The sequence below is a fragment of the Nicotiana attenuata genome, unplaced genomic scaffold, assembly GCF_001879085.1.
Source record: "Nicotiana attenuata strain UT unplaced genomic scaffold, NIATTr2, whole genome shotgun sequence".
In the NCBI taxonomy this organism is placed as follows: domain Eukaryota; kingdom Viridiplantae; phylum Streptophyta; class Magnoliopsida; order Solanales; family Solanaceae; genus Nicotiana; species Nicotiana attenuata.
In genome coordinates this window covers 163,770-183,094 of record NW_017672359.1, presented here as the reverse complement: position 1 = coordinate 183,094, position 19,325 = coordinate 163,770, and the positions used below count along the sequence as shown (strand labels likewise).

The 19,325-nt window shown below is 38.1% G+C and overlaps 1 protein-coding gene and 1 long non-coding RNA gene across 2 annotated transcripts; one reads left to right on the top strand and one right to left on the bottom strand.

Moving 5' to 3' along the window:
* Positions 1-3,166: 3,166 nt before the first annotated feature.
* LOC109212906 lies at positions 3,167-7,573 on the bottom strand. The gene is made up of 2 exons (XM_019376636.1): positions 7,564-7,573; positions 3,167-3,663 (listed from the first exon to the last, which is right to left on the bottom strand). Exons 1-2 carry the CDS (start codon positions 7,571-7,573, stop codon positions 3,167-3,169), a joined length of 507 nt encoding a protein of 168 aa, XP_019232181.1.
* Positions 7,574-13,662: 6,089 nt separating this feature from the next.
* Positions 13,663-16,540, top strand: LOC109212908. Its single transcript, XR_002065930.1, has 4 exons — positions 13,663-14,112; positions 15,052-15,168; positions 15,267-15,688; positions 16,128-16,540. It is a non-coding gene; the product is annotated as an uncharacterized LOC109212908 (long non-coding RNA).
* Positions 16,541-19,325: the final 2,785 nt, after the last annotated feature.

The following is a 19,325-nucleotide window of genomic DNA, read 5'->3' as shown; positions in this document are numbered from 1 at the left end:
GTAGCTCCATAGCATGCTATAAATTCAGCTTCCATTGTGGATGTTGCAATAATGGTCTGCTTGACACTTCTCCAAGACACAACACCTCCAGTAAGAAGGAAAATGTATCCTGAAGTAGATTTACCAGTGTCTTTGCATCCACCCAGATCACAGTCTAAATATCCAATCACCTCCAATGAGTCAGAGCATTTGTATGTGAGCTTAAAATTCTTGGTTCCTTGTAAATATCACAAGACCCTTTTACCAACTTTCCAAAGGTCAAGACCAGGGTTACTTTGATATCTGCCAAGTATTCCTACCGCAAAAGCAATATCAGGTCTAGTACAGACCTGTGCATACATAAGACTCTCAACAAGGGAAGCATAGGGAATGTCTTTCATTTGCTCCTTTTCCAATGCATTTTGTGGACATTGATTCAATGAGAATTTATCACCTTTAATTATGGGTGCTGCTTAGGTGAACAGTTCTTCATCCCGAATCTTTCCATAATTCTTTCATTGTAGCCCTTTTGAGACAGTCCAAGTAATCTTTGGGATCTGTCTCTGTGAATCTCTATGCCAATGACATAAGAGGCTTCAGCCATATCCTTCATCTCAAAATTTTGGATAACGAACTGTTTAATCTCGTGCAACAATCCCAAATCACTACTTGCAAGCAAAATATCATCCACATATAGGACTAGAAATTATATTTGCTCCCACTTATTTAAGGTATATACATTGATCAATGATGTTCTCCGTAAATCCAAATGAAGAAATAACATTATGAAATTTAATATACCAATGGCGAGAAACCTACTTTAGCCCATAAATGGATTTATTCAACTTGCAAATAAGGTGACTTTTGTCCTTCTCACAAAATCCTTCAGGCTGACTCATGTATACTTCCTCTTCAAGATATCCATTCAGGAAAGCTGTTTTCACATCCATTTGATGTAACTCTAAATCAAAATGAGCTACTAATGCCATAATTATTGTCAATGAATCCTTCTTTGATACTGAGAGAAGGTTTCATGGTAATCAATGCCTTCCCTTTGAGTAAAACCCTTGGCTACAAGTCTGGCTTTATATCGTTCGATATTACCCGATGAGTCTCTTTTAGTTTTAAAGACCCACTTGGAACCTATGGTAGAGGATCCCTTTGGTAATTCGACGAGATCCCAGACTTTGTTTTTTGCCATAGATTCTAACTCTTCTTTCATGGCATCAAACCAAAGTGTGGAGTTTTCTCCACTAATGGCTTGTGAAAACGAGCATGGATCATCTTTTAGTCCAATATCATAATCAGATTCTAGGAGATATACAATATAGTCGCTAGAAATTGCTGATTTTCGAATTCTTGAAGATTGTCTCACTCCCACTGGTTCAGACACTTCTTCAGTGGGTTCAGGTAAAGTGGGTTGATCTTCATATGGCTCCTCAAGTGGTGGTGGCTCTTGAACTTGTTGTTGTTCAAATAATTCATGAGAATTTTTCAGAGCAACATTCAAGTTCCCAATATATAAAGGTACCACAGGTGGTTCCCTTATTTCTTCCAATTCCACCCTTTGAGTCAAACCACTCCCACTCTCTTCATGCTCCTCAAGAAATTTAGCGTTTCTAGCTTAAACAATTTAAGAGAATGAGAAGGACAATAAAACCTAAATCCCTTAGAGTTAACCGCATAGCATATAAAATAACCGCTTATTTTTCTTTCATCCAACTTTTTTATTTGTGGGTTATAAACCCTCATTTGGATGGACATCCCCAAACGTTTAAATGGTTTAAACTAGGTTTCCATCCTTTCCATAACTCTAAAGGTGTCTTGGGGACAGCCTTGGATGGAACCTAATCAAAATATACATAGCGCTTTTTAAGGTTTCACTCCATAAGGATAAAGGTAAANAAAGTAAGGTCGTAAGTGCTAGTTTTTCTTAATGAAGATATTGTGCCTCAACATCTAGCAAACATTTGCTAACGTAATAAATTGGATATTTCTTACCTTTATCTTCATGCACTAGCGTTGCTCTTACTGCTACCTCTAATACAGCTAAGTAGACGAGTAACCTTTCTCCGTCTCTTTGTTGTGATAACAAGGACGGTTTTGATAAATATGCTTTCAAATCCTTCAAAGCTTCTTGACATTAGTCAGCAGATTCAAATTGATTTTGTTTTTTAATATCGAAAAGAATTTAAAACACTTCTATGAGGATTCAGATATAAATCTCCCAAGAGTTGATACTCTACCGGTTAACTGTTGTACTTCTTTCTTGTTTGTGAGAGCATCAGGTATTTATTCGATTGCCTTGATTAGAGTGAGATTCACTTCGATCCCCCTATTAGAAACTAACTCCATCATTAACCAACCTTTTGACTCTATCAATAGAGATGTGTCCCAATCTCTTGTACCAAAGACTAGGTGAGTTCTCATTGATAATACATCGCTTAGTGCCAATTTCTTTATCATACAAAGTTAAAACATTGCATTCGAATGTGGGGTCTAGCTCGAGTTTTTATAAATTTCCATTCAAATTTCCAAAACCAATAACTTTATTATCTTTCAAAAGTTTCACAGAAGGATAATGAAAATTCAAATCATATCCACTAATCGATAGTCTTGAAAGAGAAATTAAATTTCTAAAATATTCTGGAACATAAAAAGTATTTTGTAAATCTAAGTAAAAACCATCCTTCAAAATGAGCCTATAAGTCCCCCACGCCTTCCACACGTGAACGCGTCCCATTGCCAGAATAGACGTATTGTTCACTTCCTATCGGCTTCCTCTGAGTTAGAAAGCCCTGCATGATTTTGGCAATGTGAATTGTAGCACCAGAATCAATCCACCATGCATTATCAAAAACATCAGTAAAATTAGATTCATAACATACAAAGGTAAGATTACCTTTCTTCTCAAGCCATTTCTTGTATTTCAAGCAATCATTCTTCCAGTGTCCCTTCTTCTTACATAAATGACAAGCATCTTTGTCAAAGGTGTTTTTCTTCTTCATGGGAAAACTTTTGTCCTTCTTTGCATTTCTCTTACCACGAGTCACCATGTTAACACTTTCAGGTGTCTCATGCTTCAACCTCTCTTCTTCTTGAACACACATGTTCAAAGTTCATTGATTGACCATTTATCCTTATGTGTGTTGTAAGAAATCCTGAACGGACCATATTCTGTAGGAAGTCAGTTGAGAATGAAATGCACAAGAAATGGTTCAGACATATCAACCTCAACGGACTTGAGTTTAGCAACAATGTCTCTCATCTTCATAATGTGCTCATGCACTGTACGATTTCTGTCGAAAGTCATACTTGAGAGCGTCTTCATAAGGGTGCTGGCCAATGCCTTATCACAGCTCACAAATTGTTTATCAATTGCCTTCATGTAAGTTTTGACCTTATCCCTCTCAGGGATAGAACCCCTAGTGCTTTGGCTTATGTGAGCTTTTATGAGCATTAAACTTAAGCGATTAGATCCCTCCCACCACTCATAATTAGCCTTAGCAGCTGGCGTACTTGATTCAGTGGGAATATGTAGTTCATCCACACGGAGTGCCAGGTCTAGATCCGAGCACCCTAAAGTGAAAAGGACTTTCTCCTTCCATTCAGCGTAATTGTCACCAGAAAGCATTGGAATTCGAGCATTCTCATTAAAAGTACCAGTAAGAAATGCGGTAAATACTGCAAAACAAGGATAAACATACATAAGCTATGAAGTACAATCCATCAAAGATAAATCGCGTAAAATACCGATTCATAGTAAATTCTAGACCTTCCTGTGGGCAGAGGTTGCAACTCATGCATAGAATTTACTAACTTTATTAGACTAGTAAACCAAAATACATAAAAAATTATTCGTACCTATGGGCATAAGATAATTTAACTTAAATGTTTACTATCTCATTCCAATTAATCTCACCAAAATGGTTACCTCCCTGTAGGGTCGGGTTACCATTTTAATAAGATAACTATACTAAATAGATGTCATTATAACCTTTAATCACTAAACATTATGTGATTAATAAACTCAATTTCTTTTATATTAAATATTCAAGATGTTGTGGCCACTCCTAAATACATCATATAAAAGAAAACTCAAAATGACATCTTAGAATAATTAACTTTAGCAATCAACTTAAACAAATGTTGCCTTACTTGATATAAGCATAACGCTCTACAAAAGGTTATTTCTTATAACTAATTCACACGTCACGAACTTAAATAACGATAAAGGAACAGTTAGTCAAATTTCTTTATTCCAAAACACTTGAATTTTTTATGAATAGTGCCTAGATTTTTTGTAACGACCCGACCGGTCGTTTTGCTTTTTAGAACATTGTTCCCCAAAATAAAACTCTCCGTACTTGCTTTAACTAATTTACGACCTGCGGGGATGGTTGGTTCGGGATTTGGAAGAGTTTGGATTGAATTATGCTCATTTGACTCCTTAGGATTTTCTTAAAAGGCTAAGTTTGACTTTGGTCAACATTTTGAGCAAACGGGCCCGGATTCATGTTTTGACGGTTCCAGAGGGTCCGCAAGAAAATATGAGACCTGGGCGTATGCCCGGAATCGAATTCCGAGGTCCCTAGCCCGAGTAATGAATTTTTATTAGAAATTGTTAAATTGAAATTCTACGGATTTAAAGAAACTAATTAATGATTAATCACGTTGGTATTGGGCTCGTATGTTGGTTCCGAAGCCCAGTACAGGTCCAATATAATATTTAAGACTTGCTCGTAAAATTTGGTGTCAATCCGAGTAGTTTAAGAGCGTTTCGGCTTGTTAGAGGAAAATTAAGAACTTGAAGTTCATAAGTTTCATTCAATTGGTTTTAGGGGGTGATTCTTAGATTTAGCGTTGTTTCGGGCGTTCCGAAGGTTCGAGTAGGTCCGTTTCATGATTTCAGACTTTTGGTATGTTCGGGCGGGGCCCGAGATCCCCGAGCGTCAAACGGACGAGGCTCGAGTGAAGTTGAAAAATGTGGGAAGTGTTGACGCTGCTGCTTCTGTCATAACCGCACCTGCGGTTGGTCGGCCGAAGGTGCGGGACTGCAGAAGCGGTCCGTCCCTCGCAAATGCGGCCAAGGCTGGCCAAGCCCAAAACCGTAGAAGCGGTCCCACCCTTTTTGGCCTACGTCCACAGATGCGGCCCCTTTCTCGCAGATGCGGGACTGTAGCTGCGGTCCCCTGACCGCAGATGCGAAAATCACTGAAGCAGTGAGCTTCATTTAGAACGGGTTCCAAACCATTTTTGCCACTTTTCACTCTTCCATTGGCGATTTTGGGAGCTTTTGAGAGAAGACTTCCACCTAGCATCTTGAGGTAAGTTTATCCCACCTATTCTTAGCTTACTTGTATCTTAGGTAGATTAAACACTAGAATTTAGGTAAAATCAAGGGTTAGAACAAAACCTAGGGTTTTAACAAAATTTAGATTTAACTACGAAATTTGTTATGAAATGGATTAGAAATCGTATATTATTGATCCTTAGGTTATAGAGAACAACTTTCTTCGAAAAGTTTCAGAATACGGGCACGCGGGCCCGGGGTCGGATTTTAAGAAACTTGTGTTAATGATTGGGAAATTGCTTAAATAGTTAGAATCCGACCTTGTGAGCTTATATTGACTAGTTCCTACTTTATTTAACTAGTTTGGGATCGTTCGGCTCCGAATTGAGGGTTTGAGCTCGTTCTTGGTATTGGAAGTGCACTTTGGAGCGAGGTGAGTCTCCTTTCTAACCTTGTAAGAGGGAATTGTCCCCATAGGTATAATAATTGAGTAATTTGCTATTAAATGCGGGGGCTACGAACGCACTAGGTGACGAGAGTTCGTGCGTAGCTACTATTATGTTAATTGTCCGGGTAGTCTAGGACTCGTATCATGCTTTATTGGTGTATGTCTCTATATCTTCTTGCTAATGTGATCACTTAGGATATGCTAGGGACTTGGAAAGGAAAATAAGCGAATGTATACATTTGTTGGACACTTGTATGAATTTACTTGGAAATAAATGCGCATTCATGTGTTTTCTTGATATTACTTGATATTTGTGGATCGGGCCGATCGCCTCAGTAGAAATAGATGCATCTATGATTCGCGCCATTCGACCCTCAGGCAGTGCATAGTTTATTTTCTGTTGGATCGGGCCGTCGACCTCGGCATAGTGTGCGCATGATAGCTATGTGAAACCTCATCTATGACTTGTCCTGCTAGATATTTGAGATGTGATTGGTTGACTGCAAAATTGTTAATAACATGACTTGTATCTCTTGCTACAAACTGTTGATTATCTGTGACTCCCATGCTTAGCATAAAACCTTATTATATTATTTGACCCTGGTGGTATCAAGTTGACCTCTCGTCTCTACTTCATCGAGATTAGACAGGATACTTACTGGGTACATGTTGTTTATGTACTCATACTACGCTTCTGTACTTAATTGTATAGGATCTGAGGCAGGTACATCTGGCTATCAGTTTGATGCGCGCCCCTGATTCATAGTTTGAGACTTCCACGATGAGCTGCTCCCTTCCTGTGCCGTTCAGCAGCTTGATGGAGTCTTTCTTTACTTTGTTGTCTACTCTATCTCGGACAGTAGGATAGTTTTATTCTTTTGTACATTCTACTAGTTGCCCATTACTTGTGACACCAGGTCTTGGCACACACGTTAGTAGACTATTATTTTGGGGTTGTATAACTATTTTGGCACATTATTGTTCATCTCTGATTTGACTTGAGCTTTATGAATTGTTGTACTTATTTTGGTAAAAGTAAATGTGAGAAATTAGTTACATTTTCCGCATTGGCTTGCCTGACTATGGTGTTGGGCGCCATCACGATCTATTTTTGGAAATGGGTCGTGACATTTTTAATCCAAAATAACAAACAAAGACCCCAAATTTGAAACAGAGACTCCAAAATTTTGATGAGGAAGTAAAGAGCAAAGATCACGAAACTTCAGAACCATGTGACCTTTTTAAACATATATATAGAAAACTAAGCATGGTCATGAGATCAACCTTGTAAGAATAAACTTTGACTAGGATATTTTCACTACTAAAAAGTAGAGTAGATCCAAATAATACAAAATAACCATTTGTTTAAAAGTTTTACCAATTGCTTGTTAATTCTAGTCAATGCAAGAATACCAAACTCACATATTACAAACAATAATATGAGACCTTTTATATTTATAACGGCTACAAATATTTAGGTCCAACAAGTATTCAAAATATTGAAACTTAAGAATAAAAAAAAATGGACAACACTGACTAACAACAGCTACTTTACAATTCACTCTCAAATACACACAGTGTGCCATGGATCCAACTCTTAATTTAAAACTTCAAACCTCATGTGAGTAACTATATGTTTAAGATATAAATAAAGGTTAGAGACGACACACTAGTAAAATTTCTCCATGGAATTGAGAAATTTCATGTTACAGGAACATGATAAATTACAATCATCATCAATAAACACTGAACAACATAGCTAAAAGGCAGGCTCTGATACCACATGTTGAAAATTCGAATACAAACACAGAGCCGACACAGGGGTATATTAATGGGAACGTACCTTCAGCCATGGATGTTCAAGTGATGTGGGGAATTCCTTGGAAGAACCTTGAGAGAAAATCTAAGGAGTCTTCTAGACTGTGCCTATCGTAGGATGCTAGACTGATGAAGTCACATGCGTATTTATAGGTAGGTTATGGACTCTTAGGCAAATACTTTAGCCCTAGGGACTTCTCCATAAATTATAATTACCCTAGAGACTCCTAATATATGGTAATTTCTTTCCATCAAAGAAACTACCATACATGCATAACTACAGAATATTATCTGATATATTATTTCCTTTGGGAGATAAGGTAAATAATTTATTACCTTATATGTGAGCCACACTAGAAGTCTCTAGAAGATACGGTAATTTCTAACATCTATGTATGAAAAATTCGAACTGTTAACCATAAAAGTTAAACTAATTTTGCAGGTCGTGCTCCAGAAAAGGGGGAAAAGGAAGAAGCTTGTTGGTTGAGTATATTTAGTAGGCGTTTGGGCATAAAAAATACTTAATTTTTAAAAACTAGTAGTATTTGAAGGTTAAGTTGAAAAAATGATATTTGAAATTTGAAATTATTTGGACATGCATTGCACTTAAAATATATGAGAAATTTTTTTTGTTTGAAAATTTTGGAAAAAGTGGGTTTTCTGAAAAGTTTCAAAAACTTGAAAATTTTCATGTACAAACATTTTTCTTCAAAAGAATTTTTTTAATGGACATACGGGTCCTTAATATACCTTGGATACTTTGAATTGAGTATATTCTTCTGCCCATATTTCCTCCATGCACAACCATCTTCCATTATTGCAGACTCTCTCATGCACCATGAACCTGAAGTTTTCCTGCAAACCCCAAATTAAGCTCATTAGTATAATTAAAATTAAACATACATATTATGGTAGTTAACTAGGAATTAATATAAGTTGATACTATAATATTATTGGCACATTTCTTGTAACAGACTTCTATAGTTGAAGACTTTTGTTTTTAATCTTAAAGCTCTCATTTTGGTTTCAATGACATGTTCTTATAATCATAAAAAGGCTTGGGTTAGAGATTACAAGTTTCGAAAGATACATTTGGTGTGTGCCAAATCTTTATCAAACACTAGAGGCGGAGCTAGCACGTCAAATATGGTTTCGGTCGAACCTGTTAGAACTCTGTATTCAAAAAGCAGTAAATGAACAAACGTTAGTTTATAAAATAAAAGCATAAAATGCCGAGCCCACAAGTTTCTTGTGTTTCCTTAAAGAATTTAATCCCCTCACAATGCCCAAGGTTGCGGATTAATTCTCCCAGGATAGAACGGAATAACTATTCTGTGATAGCGGCACTTCAAATCACAGAATTTCGTCGAACTCAAATGGCGGAGCAAATCACACAAAATTCTTACGTTTTTGGTTTTAGAAAACAATGCAGAATGCAGAAGTTTGAGGGGAGTGATGTCAGATTTTTCGGTGGTGGAAAATGAGGCTAAGCCCCTCTATTTATAGCCAAGTTTTGCACTGTTTCTGGAAAAGTTTTGATCGCTGCCAACTCCGCACCACTAAAAAATAGCGAGAGAGGGTCGCAATAGCTTTTAACCGATTCGTGGGTCGGGATCGATTTCCGCAGTGAGCTAGGAATGGAATCGAGTATCTATCTAGAGTGGAGTTGTGTAATTGTTCCAAATATCACTCTCAATCATTTTTGGTCTTTTCTTTATATTCTACTATTATCAACTACTAATTATAAATGCAGCTAGATTATGCAAAACGAGAATTGCTACAAGTTGTATCTAATGGTTTAAAAGGCACTAGGATAGTAACTTTCACCTAGGTGGTTAATTGACGGGTAATTGCATCTAAGGCACGATCGACATGATTGGGGAAATATGTTATAACCATTGCTCAATACTACCCAGTCTACACCTCTCGGTAGAAAGAGTGGTTTTGCCCAATTGACTCTCTCGAGACCAATTGGGTATGCATAATTGCCCAAGCAACTAGGGTTCAAGTCGGGTAATTACTCTCTCGAGGTTTAACCCTTTAATTGGACTATCAAATCTCTTGAGTCCATCCCAATTTCTTGTTGAGTCAATTTGGGAGACTTAGGCTCTCTTTCTCAAGAAGAACCCAAGTCTACTAAGCACAAACTAGTGTTTGCAACCACTAATTCATAAATTAAACCATAAAATTGACCCAAATAACAAACACCCATAATCAATCTAACCTTAAATCACAACACCCATCAATTACCCACACTAGGGTTGAGCCACAACCCTAGCTAATGGGTTTAGCTACTCATGCTTGAAGATAAAATCAGAGAAATAGATGAAGAGAAAGGCATAATATTAAATTACTGAAGTAAATATAATGATTCAATTGCTAAAACTACGTTAAAGTGCCCAAAATGGCTACAAAATGGCTTCTCACGAGCGCAGCTACTGTTCTGTAATATCTGATAATAGCTGATTACCCTAAAAATGGAAAAATATTCTATTTATACTAAGCTGGAAAAACTGGACAAAAATGCCCCTGCGGGGTCAGTGCGGACCGCACAAAATGGTGTGCGGCCGCACTAGGCTCTTGACTCTGAAAAATCACTCTCTGAACCCAGGCTCCGCGGACCGCACAGAATGGACTGCAACCGCGGAGGCATCTAGCGCGGTCCGCACAAACACGACCGCGGACCGCACAGGCTTGAAACTTGGCACTTGACATCTCTCTGAAGTTTGTTTCCGCGGATCGCATAAAATGGTGATGCGGCCGCGGTGTCTCCAGTGCGGGCCGCACAATATCTACTGCGACTGCACTGCTTTGATGCCCTAAAAATGCAGTCTCTGAATCTCCCTAGTTCGGACAGCACAGAATGGACTGCGGCCGCACTAGGCTAGTTTGTCCTGAGTTTCCTTTGTCTTTGATACTTGTGCAGGTTTCACTCCTTTTGAGCCAATATTTGACATCTCGTCACTTTGTTGATCAAACCTGCAATCAAGCACAACTTATGAGCCTTTTGGGTCTATTTTATAAGAATTTATAATCAAAGCGTAAGCAAGAAGGAGCATGAAACACGTCAAAATCCCTAGTTATCAGGTTTGCAACCTTTCAGAATAGCCATGGCTGTTGGAACAGCTGTGGCTGTTGGAACAGATGGAAAAAATCGCGGGAAACAACTAACGGATTTAAAATAATTCGGGAAAGAAAAACGGACCGGACCGGACCGGGTTGTGGGTCGCGGGTTTTTTCGGATTGAATTTTCATTAATTAATTTGATTAATTAATTGAAAAGAATTTCGTCCAAAAAGATTAATCAATCAATCTTTGACCAAATCCAAATCCGAATCCGAATCTAAATCCGAAGCCGAAGCCGAAGCCGAAGCCGAGCCGAGCGACGACGACGACGGCGCGAGGCACCACTTCTTCTTAACTCTTTAAGAGCTAGAAGATGAGCTTCTATATATATACACAAAGATTTTCTTTCCTTCTTCCAATGAGGGACAAAGTGCATTAGTAAAGTGAACTAATTCAAAATTTTACTTCCCTCCATTTCTTTTCCCATCATTTTCCATTCACACCTCCTTTTGCTATTAAGAACAAAATCCAACAATCCCCCACATGAATGGGGAATGGCTATCCGAAACAAATATGCATGAAAAACTGTGTGTGATTCGCAAGTAAGGATTAACCGCATCTGGATAAGTAAGTTTCCCTTTGAACTTTCCATAGTGAACATATGTCGGATATACTCGATCAATCGGTAGATTTGATATCTTTGAATCGTCGAACTTTGGTGTATACCTAGACAACCATATGTCATACAATCAACCCTTAACCGTCTTTGTTTCTCATTGTTGTGTTCGTTTCAGCCATGAACACTGCCTGGTTTCATAAGTGCGTAGAGAACTGGCCTTACATCATTCTCCTTGAAGCGGCTTACACTTCACACTTATATAGGTGATTCCTAAATGTGTTATCCCATAGATACACTATTTGATTTACCCCGTATCAAACTTAGAAACCATTAGAAAGTCCTAACGCTTTATCCTTGGTACTGAACATTGTCTGCATCATGAGAATGGACCAAAATTTTATTCGACAATGTTGAACCGTCACTAATGACTTTGTTTGATCTCCTTGAACCTAGATCCTGGGATCTCCAGTCTTCTAGGTAGAGTTACCGCCATAGTGACTTGTCTTTGGCCATAGTCCCATTCCTTTTGATGACTTCTCAACCGCCTCTCTAGGTAGGCCTTTTGTAAGCGGATCCAATACATTATCTTTTGACTTTACATAGTCAATTGTGATAATTCCACTAGAGAGTAGTTGTCTAATGGTATTACGCCTTCGTCGAATGTGAAGAGATTTCCCGTTATACATAACGCTCCCAGCCCTTCCTATTGCTGCTTGACTATCGCAATGTATGCATACAGGTGCCAAAGGTTTGGGCCAAAAAGGAATGTCTTCTAAGAAATTCCGGAGCCATTCAGCTTCTTCACCGGCCTTGTCTAAAGCTATAAACTCAGACTCCATTGCAGAGCGAGCGATGCATGTCTTTTTGGACGACTTTCAAGACACTGCTCCTCCACCAATGGTAAAAACTTATCCACTTGTGGGTTTTGTTTCCGTTGATCCGTTGATCCAATTTGCATCACTATATCCCTCAATAACTGCGAGATAATTATTGTAATGCAATGCATAGTCTTGAGTATATTTCAAATATCCCAAAACTCGTTTCATTGTTATCTAATGAGCTTGGTTGGGATTACTTGTGTATCGACTAAGCTTGCTTATTGCACAAGCTATATCAGGTCATGTACAATTCATGATGTACATCAAACTTCCCAACACTTGAGCATATTCCAATTGAGATTTGCTTTAACCTTTATTCTTTACAAGAGTATGGTTTAAATCAATTGGCGTTTTTGCTTCTTTAAAGTTGAATATTTGAACTTTTCAAGAACCATTTTAATATAATGAGATTGAGACAAAGCTAGACGGATTCTGTAGGATCTTAATTCCCAAAATTAAATCGGCAACTCCTAAATCTTTCATATCAAATTTACTAGTAAGCATGCACTTAGTAGCATTTTATGTTAGCCATATCGTTACTTATTATCAACATATCAACCACATATAAACAAACAATGACTATTTGATTTGGATTATTCTTTATATAAACACATTTGTCACACTCATTGATCTTGAAACCATTTGACAACATTGTTTGGTCAAATTTCGCATGCCATTGTTTTGGTGCTTGTTTTAGTCCGTAAAGTGACTTAACAAGTCGACACACCTTCTTTTCTTTTCCGGAACTACAAACCCTTCAGGTCGTTCCATATAGATTTCTTCCTCTAAATCTCCATTTAAGAGGGGCGTCTTTACATCCATCTGATGGATTTGAAGGCCATACACGGCGGCTAACACTATTAACACCCGAATAGATGTAATCCTTGTTACCGGCGAGTATGTGTCAAAGTAATCAAGACCTTCTCGTTGTCTAAACCCTTTAACAACTAATCTTGCCTTATATTTGTCAATAGTACCATCAGCTTTTATTTTCCTTTTGAAAATTCATTTAGAACCCAAAGGTTTATTTCCCGGAGGAAGATCAACCAATTCCCAAGTATGATTACTTAATATGGATTCTATCTCACTATTGACTGTCTCTTTCCAATATTGTGTTTCTGAGGAAGACATTGCTTCTTTGAACGTTTAAGGCTCATTTTCCAATAAGAACGCCAGAAAATCTGGTCCAAAGGAAGTAGCTGTCCTTTGATGTTTACTACGTCTTGGATTTTCCTCATCAAACGTACTTTTCTTTGTTTCTTCCACTACAAGAAATTGGATAATTAGTGGCGACATTTAGCAGCAACCCTATAAGTTGCTACAAAATATATATTATCAGCAGCGACTTTAAAAGTTGCCACAATTTTTTTATATTTAGCAGCGACTGTTCGTAGGTCGCCTCTAAAGTGGCTAAAATTTTCACTCCCGCTAAAATTAAAATTTTGGCTCCATATTTATTGTGGCGACTTTTGTAAAGTCGCCGCTAAATATGTATTGCAGCAACTGGGTCGCTCCTATTCCCTTTTAAAATAACAAAAGAAAATAATTAGTAAATGAAACACTAAAATCGGTCCAGAGACAGAAGCAACGAAACTCTCATCTCGAACGCATCGAGTCGGTGTGAAGAACAGAGAAGTGCCCAAAATCGGTCCTCTATAGCTAGAAATCCCAAATCGAAACCCTAAAACGGTCCTCTCTAGCTAGAAATCTGTCTAGATAATAGAAATCCCTCAAAAATCTCACCCAAATCGAAATCCCTCAAATCAGAATGTGAATTCGATTGGGTGTTTATGATACTTGCCGAAAAATTCATTTTGAAGCTAAATCTTAAGATTGGAAGTTGGTTTGACGAGTTTTGGTTTGAATTTGTGAATCGAGTTGTGCGAAGAAGAAGACCACAAGGGTCTTTCGATTCAAAGCTTCTTCAACTTCAAGTATTCAAGAACTTGTACACAATTGCGGAAGTCGGCAAAGGGCAAAATAATATAGAAGTGAAATTTTAACAACTCAGGTATGTTAAAATCCCTAATCTTTTCGTTTTTCTTTGGGAAAAGAAGTTGCATTGCTGTAATCAAGTAGTTTAATTTTTTAAAGTTGAAATTTTTAATTAAAAAATTTCACTTCTATACATGCCAGTAGGCTTTGATTAAGTTATCTCATTAGTATATTGTTGGACATATCTTCGATAATTCTCAAAAGTGACTATTGAAAGGTGATAATGATATAAATCCTTTGCCATGTGTGAGTGAAAACTTGTGTGTTATGCAGTTCTAACCAGAGCAGTTTTAAGTTTACATTTTCTGTGAGAAAATGTGAAATATATAATTCAAAATTTCCCATCAGAAACTTGCTCATTGTGTCTGACCCTCTTCATGAAAAATTAGGTATACTAACTGAGAGTAGTGCATATCTATCCACCAGTAAATTATCACAGATATAAACCCCAAAGAATTTCGTTGAAGGAGATCTCACCAACCCGTTGTTGCTGTTTTCTTGTTTTCTTCCCTTTTATTAAGTAACTTTCTTACACCCCACAGCGAAGCTTGGTTCTTCCTAGTCGTGTTCGAGTTGGGTTCAAGTTTTTTATGAAATGGATCGGTCTTTGTTTATTTGCTGTTCTCCTAAGCCGCTCAAGATTATTATCATTGAAAACACAATTTTGGTTCTGGCAGGTCTCTTCTTGGTATGGGATTAGTTTCACTCTTAGCAATTAGATTGACTGATTCACTCGGTTAAAGAATCCTAGGAGTTTTCTTGTCTTCGTAGTTTGATCTTCGAATAGCTTTTGCCTGTTTTAAAATCTCTGAATAGTTGTGGTACAAAGTCTTTTGCAGAAGTAGAGGAATCTACAGTAAAAATATATTTAGTCCCCTACTACCACATATGCTTCTTTGTTATTTACATATTTATATATTCGCTTATTTATTTTTTCTCCGTAACTATATTGTAGAGAAATTCTATTACTGGAGAATCGGACACACCAGATAAAGTTTGGGAGATCCAACATACACCCAAGGATGATAGAGGCAAACTGGTGTGGTTGGATTCACAATCCCAACAAATTCATGTAATTATCTAAAAACACTTATAAAGTTCTCTGTTTCTGTAAGTTTCATTTAATATGTTTTATTATGTTTTGATTTAATTGATTATGCATAAATGCAGGGTCAACTCCAGGAAGTTGTCGCTCAGCAACAATCTAAGGAGATCGAGCATCCCATGACTAGAGATGAGATTTTATCCTCCGTTGTTGGTGAGAGAACATGCTATGTTCGTGGAAAAGGATACGGAAAGAAGCCTCCTAAAAAGAGTAACACTCAGCAGGCAAACACAGAGGCCAGCGTGTGCGTCAGGAGATGCAAGCCGAGATGGATAGGAAGTTGCAAGAAGAACGTGAACAAATGGTTGCTGAGTTGCGAAGAAATATGGAAATTGAGTTGGAAAGGAAGTTGGTAGAGGAGCGTCAACACGCAAATGAGGAGCGTCAACACGCAAATGCAGAAACAGACAAGAGGATCTGTCTAGAAGTGGAGAAGAAGATGCACGAACAATTTGCTAGTTTCTTGACCAGAATGCAACAACAACAGGTACTTGCTCCGCTCCTTCTTAACAATTCTTCTTCCTTCTCGAAATTTCTTCTTCCTTCCTTCTGTAGTGACTTCATGTTTAGGGGTTTAGTAATGTGTTGGTATCTCTGGTTTTAGTAATGTGTTGGTTCTATTTCAACAGAAAGGTTGGTTTTAGCTGGTTTTTTCTCGACTTCATATTAACTGGTTTTTTCTTCTGAACTGTGTGTGGATAATCATATTTCTACAGTAATAGCAATCACTAACATGAGCACTGCTGTAATTTTCCTGGAAGGATAATCACTATGTCATTATCTGTTGACACTGATCTTTCTTAACATTCTTGGAATCAATTTTAATCCAAGCTAACTGAAGTTCAACCATGCGACATAACAGATATATGGTGATTTGACCTGATCTGTTATATTCTTTCCCCTGTATTCTCTTGGTTTCTTTTCAGAGTGGCAGATCAAGATGGAGTATGGGGCTTGCATTACAATATCTGCAATGAGTAACATCAGTGCAGGAATTGTTCCTTCTCACCTATGTTGTGATTTGTGTGGATATTGTCATCTAGCTGTTAATTTTTTCTAAAGTGGCGTTATGAATGATTTGTGCGCTGCTGACTGCTAATTGATAAAAGTTAATTTGGAAATTACCCTGTGGGTTTTAGTAGTCTTTGTGAAGTTTCAGTTAGAAATAGAACATCAAAAATCTTCTTTGTATTCTTTGTTTATCATTTTTGGAATTGGAACATTCCGTGTGTTAAAAGAAGAACGCAGCTTGGCATGCAAAAGTGAGTTGGATATTTGTGTTGCCATTGCTCCAGCTTTAATCCAGTTGATTTAATAGGTGTATGATGTTTTGTTGGGATATTCTGTTTGTTTGCTCTTTTATTTTTTGTTCTTTTTTCAAAGAAGAATATGCTTGATGAGTGCTGAACTTAATCTATGTGCCATCACTCAAGGTGAACAGTACTTCGTACGTCTAGTTGTCTTCATATGAAATCTACTTGCTCTTTTGTTTCTGGAGACGGCTTTACTTGACAGAAAATCAGAAATGTTGTTTAGACATTTCGTTCTGGAAACATTCCTTATGTATGTGGTGTGTGACTTAGAGCCGCGAGATAGTTTGCTACCTTGTTTGCTTTTCTGTAGCAGTGCTAGATGGTACTGCGTACCCCTCCATGTTCTATCTTAGATGTTTCATGTTAAGACTCCCATGTATGAACTTCTATTTGGTGTGTGTATTTGCCTTGACTTATGTGTTCTACGTACCCCTCCATGTTATAGGAACTTTCTGTTGAGATTTTTATAAGGCTAACAAGTTAAAGGTTGTTCTGCTCTTATCCATATACTCATCTACCTCTCAAGTATCATATATTATGATGTTGTTTAAGATCCTAGCTTCTTTGTTAGTTATGATACTAAGGTCCTATTGTGTATGTGCCCTTGATTAAATTAGAGCTTGCCCGGATAACATAGATCGTCACCAATTTCCTTTGTGCTGGTAAATGCTACATGTCATTTGCTTTTGTTTAGTCAAACTATGCATTACCAGTTAATTTGGTGAGAAAATAGGAAAGTATATGAAGTTAAACAGGAGTGTATAAAACACTTACTCAAATTATACATTATATGACAAGCACTTCAAACCATAAATATGTCACTGAGTTTTTAGTCGGAAAAACTTGCTTGCAAAAACTTATACTATATCCAGAAGCTAAGTGGGAATTAGAAATCAAAGGCCCCAACCATGGATGATATTACTCTCAACAGCCATGCTCCTTGACCCTGAGGCTCCTTCTGCAGCCATATAGTGATGATACTGTAACGACCCGACCAGTCGTTTAGAGCTTTTGCACCATGCTCGCCAGTTCTCGGGCATGACCTGCCCCGTATGATGTATTGAGACTTATGTAAATTGTTGGTTTTGACTTTCAAGGTAATCAGAATGAATTTGGAAGAACAGTTCTCAGTTTGAAGCTAAAAATTTCAAAGGTTTGACCAAGATTTAACTTGTTTGCATATGATCTCGGATCAGAATTTTATGATTCGGTTAGCTTCGGGAGGTGATTTATGACTTAGGAGTGTGATCGGAATGAGTTTTAGAGGTTTGGAGTAGCTTTAGGCTTGAAATGACGAAGTTGATATTTTGGCGATTTCCGGTTGATAGGCGAGATTTTGATATAGAGGTTGGAATGAAATTCCGAAAGTTGCAGTAGTTCCATTGTGTCATTTGGGATGTGTGTGCAAAATTTCAGGTCATTCGGACGTTGTTTGGGTGTGTTTTTGATCAAAAGCGTAATTTGGAAGAATTTGGAATTCTTAGGCTTGAATCCGGTGCAAATTTGGTGTTTTTATGTTGTTATGAGTGTTCCGAAGGTTGGAACAAGTGTGAATGATGTTATGGGATATGTTGGCATGCTTGGTTGAGGTCCCGAGGGCCTCGGGTGAGTTTCGGGTGGTCAATCGGACCATTTCGTGTTGTTTGAAATTGCAGAAAACCAGCTGAAGTGTTGCAGACAATTTGTTCTTCGCGTTCGCGGTCAGGGACCTGCGTTCGCGAAGGGTGATCTTCTGAGGTGCGACTTTTTGCCTTTGCGTTCGCGTTTAGTGTGTCGCATTCACGATGTTGTGATGTTTGATCCTCTGCGTTCGCATAGAGTAAGTAAAAAAAGATGGGGTCCCAGCCTTTTGTGCTTCGCGTTCGCGTAAGGAGGTCGCGTTCGCGATGGTTTGGAAAGCGGACGCTTCGCGTTCGCGAGATGGATGTCGCGTTCGCGTAAGGGAATTTTTGGTCAGCGGATTTTTGTGCTTCGCTAACGCGAGGCTTTGACCACGTTCGCGAAGAAGGATTTTTATGCCTGGGCAGAATATTTTAAAAGGGCTATTCCGCGATTTTGAGGCTAAGAACCTCCATTGTTGAGCGAGTTTGAAGCTTGGGAGAGCTAATTTAAGAGGGAATTCAAGAAGATTTCTTGTGTGAATTCCACCTAGTAAATCATGAAAATTAAGCCAAAAGGTGAAGAACTAGGGCTTGGAAATTTAGACTTTTGATTGGAAATTTGAAGGGGCAATTGAGGTCTGATTTTGATGTTCTTAGTATGTATAGACTCGTGTGAGGACAAGGTTTCTATTTATGTAACTTTTGTCGGATTCCGAGACGTGGGCCGGGGGTCGAGTTTGAGCAAATTCGGGATTTGGATGTTTAATTGGATATTTTCGAGTGGGCTTCGCTCCCTTAGCATGTTTTAATGATTATGTACTGATTATGGATAGATTTGGAGCATCCGGAGGTCGATTCGTGCGGGCAAGGCATCGCGGGCTAGAGTTTGGACCCGATCGAGGTAAGTAATGATTGTAAATGATATTCTAAGGGCTTGAAACCTCGGAATTCACATCGTAGTGCTATATTGAGGTGAGGCACACGCTTGATGACGAGCGTGGGGTCGTGCACTATTGGGGACTGTGACTTGGTCCGTCCCGATTGATGATTTTATCGCGTATTTGACTGAAATCTATTTGTTATCATCATTATTTGGGCTGAATGCCATATTTCGGCTTCTTGCCAACTATTTGAACCCTTCGGGGATGTTTGTTAATATTTCCTCACTGTTTTGACTTTACATTTGAACTCAGTCATGTTATTTTCCACT